The 6,000-nt window shown below is 41.4% G+C and overlaps 1 protein-coding gene across 1 annotated transcript in view; it reads left to right on the top strand.

Moving 5' to 3' along the window:
- The first annotated feature begins 3,566 nt into the window (after positions 1-3,566).
- The window catches only part of MCCC2 (methylcrotonyl-CoA carboxylase subunit 2), a 65,725-nt gene continuing 63,291 nt past the window's right edge, over positions 3,567-6,000 (top strand). The window contains exon 1 of the mRNA XM_077760148.1: positions 3,567-3,840. Within this exon, the coding sequence (XP_077616274.1) occupies positions 3,712-3,840 (129 nt within the window). The 5' untranslated portion in view covers positions 3,567-3,711. The remainder of the gene's footprint in view (positions 3,841-6,000) is intronic.

Raw genomic sequence — 6,000 nt, 5'->3', positions numbered from 1 at the left:
CTATTTCCCCTTAGCAAACAGTTAAAAACTCAGTTATAATAAGATACACAAGTATAAACCACTAAAACTTTAGTTAAGTATAATGTTAAGTATAAACTGAAATTTAATGCCAACCAGGAAATAATAGCCCTGGCACTTACTAATAAATTTAGTGTCTAGCAGAGTATCTTGTTTCCTCATAACATGTTTTCTCATCCTAATAATTTCTCATTAAGTGACTAATTAAAGCTGGTAATCTTTAGTTTTGATTACATTTCTACCAAGTTGTAAGTTGGAAATGGGGCTTAAAATTTTATTTCCAGGGGTGCCTGGATAGTTCAGTCACGTAAGCGTCTGACTCTTGATTTCAGCTCAAGTCATGATGTCAGTCATGAGATTGAGCCAATCGTGAGACGGAGCCCTGCATCAGGCTCTGTGCTAATAGCTTGGGATTCTCTCTTCCTCTGCCCCTACCCTGCTCATGCTCACTTGTTCGCTCACTTTCTCAAAATAAATAAACGTTAAATAAAATAAAATTTTATCTCCATGTTTCTTTCCCTTCTACAGATTTTTTAAAGTCTTGGTTTCATATCTTTATTTACAAAAGCTTTAAATTTTTTTTTCATAATCCTGTTCTTGTTTCATGAATGCAATGTATTTTCATTTCTCTAAGGATGTTGTAGTTTGTTCCTTTTACCATTGGTTTCTTCTGAGGTTTTCTTGTTTTTGTTTTCTTGGTTGGGGTGGGTGTCTTTTTTCATGTTGAAAATTTTACTCAAATGCCTGTTGATGCTTGGTTATCTATGTATATGTTAGAGAAAGTTTCTAAAAAGTTGATTGGGAGCTTTTACAAGCTTATTGGAGTATAAATAGGATGAGCCAAATTGTAGGTACACAGTAGATGCTTATTTTCTAAGGAGTTTTTCCATTGGGAAACCTCAGATGTCACTGTTGATCTTTTCTATGAAGTGGTAAGGTTTCTCTAGACTCCTACATAAACCTGGTAGCCAGCATTTTAGGCCTTGGAGGAAAAAGGAAGGTCAGGAACAGGGCTTTCTTGATTTGGCCTCCAGACTTTCAATTAATCTTTTTGGTTTCAATCTGGCACTTTAATCCTGTGTAGTGTCCCTATATTTGGAACTTCTGAGATGGCAGTTTCTCCAGAAAATATATCCTGGGCCAAGTGGGAATGGAAACCTGAGGTTCTAATTACTTCTTATACAGATTTTCAATTAGTTCCACTGTTTCTTTGTCTCTACCGCCTTTCCTCAAATCCATCCACACCTTTGTCTGTTGCTGGTACCACCAATTTCTGAGCCTTGCAGGGGTTTCTGGGAGGCAAACTGACTCGTTATTTGTTTTTATCTTCCACTGGAAGCACTTAGATTTCAGCTTCCTTTTTTCTTCTAAATTTAGTATTCTTGTTTTTGCCTACTATCTTCACATATGTCCTAGTTTAATTGAAGGTGGGATATGAATTCTTCTTTGTGTTGCTTTGGGATCATTTATGAGAGAAAGAGGTAAAAACATCGTTATTTCCATTATGAAAGCTGAAATACTGTATTCCCTAAAGTAAAAAAGTAAACAATACTATGTACAACTGTACACCAACAAACTGGATAACCTAGATCAAATGGACGAATTCCTAGAAACAAAACCTATCAAGACTACATTACAAAGAACAGAAAACTTGAGAGGTGCCTGGGTGGCTCCGTCAGTTGAGAGTCTGGGTCTTGATTTTAGCTCAGGTCATGATCCCAGCATCATGAGATCAAGTCCCATATCAGGATCCTCGCTGAATGTGAAGCCTGCTTAGGATTCTCTCTCCTTCTGCCCCTCTCCTCTGCTCGTGGTCTTTCTCTCTCTAAGAAAACAAAAAACAAAGACAAAATTTGAATAGATCTATAGTAAAAAGACTGAATGAGTAGTAGACAAAAAGCACTGAACCTTATGGCTTCACTGGTGAATTCTACCAAACATTTAAAGAAGAACTAAGATCAATCATCCTCAAACTTTTACAAAAAACTTGATGAGAACACTTCCTGATGCATTCTGAGGCCAGTATCCTGATACCAAAGCCAGACAAAGACACAAGAACCTTACAGACCACTATCCTTATGAATGTTGATGCAAAAGTCCTCAATAAAATACTAGTAAACTGAATTCAGCAGCATAATACAAAGGGTTATACATTAGGACCAACTGGGGGGCTTATTCCTGGAATGCAAAGATGATGGTCCAACATATCAAAACTGATTAATGAAATATACCACATTAACAGAATAAAGAAGAAAAAAGACACACATGATCATTTCAATTGATGCAGAAAAAGCATTTGGCAAAATACAATACTGTTTCGTGATAAAAACAACTAACTAGGGATAGGAAAAAACTATCTTAACATCATATAAATGCCATGTATGAAAAATGCACAGCAAACATCATATTCAGTGGTAAAAGACTGAAAGTGTTTCCTCTAAAGATCAGGAACAAGGCAAGAAGTTCCACTTTTGCCACTGCTATCAACATAATGCTGGAAGTCCTAGCCAGAGCAGTTAGGCAAGAATGAGAAAAGGCATTCAAATTGGAAAGGAAGAAGTAAAATTATCACTTTGCAGATGAGGAGTAAGTAGAAAACCCTGAAGATACTCGGACAAAAAAAAAACCTGTTACAGCTAATAAATGAATTCAGCAAAGTAGCAGGATACAGTCAACACACAAAGAGCAGTTCCATTTTTATACACTAATGAACAAGTTGAAAAGGAAATTACAGAGACAATTCCATGTACAATACTATCAAAAAGAATAAAATACAAAAAGCATAAAATAAGAATTAACTAAGGAGGTGTAAAGCTTGCCCAATGGAAACTACAAAACAATCCTAAAAGAAATAAGACACAAATACCTGGTAACACATCCCATGTCCATGGACTGCAAAACTTAATACTGTTAAGATGTCAATATTATCCAACGTGAACAGATTCAATGTAATCCCTAACAAAACCGCAATGACATGTTCATGAACAGAAATACTCATACTAAAATTAATACGGAATCTCAAGCAGCACACCCCAAATAGCCAAAAACAAAAACAAAACCCTTGAAAGAGAAGACAAAGCTGGAACACTCATGAACTTATAAGACCCAGCGCCAGAAGAGCAATGGACACAGGAGACACTGAAGAAATATTTGTTGAATGAATGAATAAAGACGTATCGCCTCTAAAGAGTTTTGTTTCTCAGGACAGCTTACTGCCTGTGTAGTTTACAGCTCTCCTATAATGATGAGATTTTTCAAGTGCCAGCCCTCTTCTATTAAGAGGGGAAGAAAAAGACAGCACGTGGAAAATGAACTGAGACTATTTCCAAGATACTGTACCTCGTCTACTCAACTCAGTGCGCAGACAGGAGGGGAGGCAACCGGAAGGTGGCTCCGCCTCCGGACCGCGGACCTCCCGCGCTCGCGAGGGGACGGGACCTCGCGGGGCTGCGCCTCTGTCGCTTATTGGCTGAGTTCCGGGGGCGTGGGGCGCCGCGACGACCAATTACGGCTGGCGAGCGCACGCAAGCGCCTTTGCTGACCTGGGAGTCTGCGGTGTTTTCAGGCGTTTGGGGGCTGCAAGGAAGCGAGCTGAGCTGTAACCTGAATTAGGGAGGCTGGTTGGGAAGTAACCAACTCTGAACCTGCGCAGGCCGCTGTTTTCCGCTAGTTGCTCGCTCCGGGCCTGCTGTTATGTGGGCTTCCCTGAGGTTAGCCCTGCGGCCTTGCGCCCGCGCCCTTGTCCCCGGGCCGCGCGCTTATCACGGGGACTCGGTGGCCACGCTGGGTACCCAGCCGGACTCGGGTTCTGCCATCTACCAGGTAGGCTGCGTGAGCGCTCGGCGGCCCGGGCCTGGAAACGTCTGACCGAACCTGTGACTCCCTGTCCGCCAGTGTGGGCCGGACAGGACTAAGCGGTGGCGGGACTAGGCAGCGAGTGAACTGTTGACACTCTATCTGTTCTTTTCTCTGGAGCCTCCAGTCATGGTTCTGGGACACAGTAGGGGTCATGAAGTTTGCAGAGGAAGATAATTCCAAATAAAATACATCTTCGTTTTCTTTTAGCCCTGGCACTTACTTTGTATCTTTGAAATCACTGGTTCTCAAAACCTGACTTAGTATTGTCAGCCGAGGGAGGAACTTGCTGAAGGCTGCGGTAAGCCTCATCCTGGACCTTTGGTGTCTCTGGGATGGGATCCTGGTGTTTGCATTGTTAGTGAAGTCCTGAGGCCTTGGCGGCGTTCAGCTTTGGGAACACTTGCCTAGCACAGATAACCCTGGGTTTTGCTTACCAGACTTTAGTTAAATAGTTGGTTATGTTGATAGAACATACTTATTGCACACACTGTTTGAATACCATTTTTTGGAACGTCAAAGAAACAGCTTGTGAAATTTCAGAGCTGGGAAATTCCGCCCTGGCCCATGGTTTCTGAGCTTATACAGATAACATTTAAATTGTATAAGTAACTTTCAAAAAAGACATTTTAAACAATTTCCTTACATTGAAAATAAGCAAGCTGAGATGAACAATAACCAGTGAGAGGGTTCCAAAAGTCTAGATTTTCTAGGGTCAGGAAACAGTGTTTAGTTCAGAAATATTAAGTGGTTTCTGTTGTTTAGGTAGTAGTTGAGCATTTGGTATAGATGGGTAGGCATGGAGTCATAATTTTGGGGGGAAGGTGAACAAGAAAGCATGTAATTAGAGTGCATTGTGATAAGTGGTATTTAAAGCTTGAAAAGGTAGTTACAGAAAACTGCAGATAGAAGTAATGAGTGAGTTGGATCTTGATCGTTTTTGGGTCAGAGCTGGCCAGGTACAAGGTGGAGGAGAGGCAAGACTGTACAAACTATGGGAGTTATGAGAACACAGATAACCAAGTTCTGAAAGCGTATAGAGGGTATGAGGACTTTGAAGTCATGACTAGGCTATGGAGTTCATGGAGTAGACGAGATTAAATAGTCTGGAGCGTTTTGCTTGCTGAAGCCACATTCGGATTTCATTTTGCAAGCTATCTACTAAAATAGTTAAGTAGAGAAGTGGCAAAATCCCTGTGGATGTGATAGAATCATCAGCGTGGTGGCAGTATGGAGGAGAGGTGTTTGTCTGATTGCTGTAGGCTTTTGACTATTTTCCAGAGCTTCATTAAGGTTATTTTAGCCAGTTTTTGGTTGTTTGGGCATGTCCCTGGGTAAATGAGGGCCTGGAGCTTCCTGGTCTGCCATTTTTTTGGCTTTAGGTCCAGACCTGTTTTTTGTTTTTTGTTTTTTTTAAATGTGTATTTATTTTTGAAGGAGGGAGAGACAGAGTGTGAGTGAGGAAGGGGCGGAGAGAGAAGGGGACAGAATCTGAAGCAGGCTCTGGGCTCAGCTGACAGCACAAGCAGGCCTGATGTGGGGCTCGAACTCATGAACTGCAAGACTGTCACTTGAGTTAAAGTTGGACGCTTGACTGACTGAACCACCCAGGTGCCTCAAGGCCTATGTTTTTGATGGTGGCTGTTAGCTAGGGGTTAGGGAGTGTGGGCCTGAGCATACAACTTCTTTCTCTGTGTAAAATGTTTAAGGTTCTGGTCCAGTCTGTGCACTAGTAATTAGAATAGGTAAGTAGTTGTGGTATGATGGAAAAGGCACTGATCTAGTATTTCCTGTATGTTAAAAACTAAAAAATAATGTATTTCCATGGCGAAGAAAAGAAAAACCAGGAGGGAAATAGGCTAAAATATTAACAGTGGCCCCATGAGTGGGCAGAGACAGTGTAGCAGAACGGTTTAAGAGCAAGATTCTGGATAGGGGTAGGGGAGAGGGAAAGGGGGGTGATGGGCATGGAGGAGGGCACTTGTTGGGATGAACCCTGGGTGTTATATGGAAATCAACTTGACAATAAACTGTTAAAAGAAAAAAAAAAGAGCAAGATTCCGGAGCTAGTGAGCCTTGCCTTAAATCCTAGCTCTACTACTTGTTAGCTGAGTCATTTTGGACTAG

Source organism: Crocuta crocuta, unplaced genomic scaffold (assembly GCF_008692635.1).
Source record: "Crocuta crocuta isolate KB4526 unplaced genomic scaffold, BGI_CrCroc_1.0 scaffold503, whole genome shotgun sequence".
NCBI lineage: Eukaryota > Metazoa > Chordata > Mammalia > Carnivora > Hyaenidae > Crocuta > Crocuta crocuta.
This window is presented reverse-complemented; position numbering and strand designations above follow the sequence as displayed.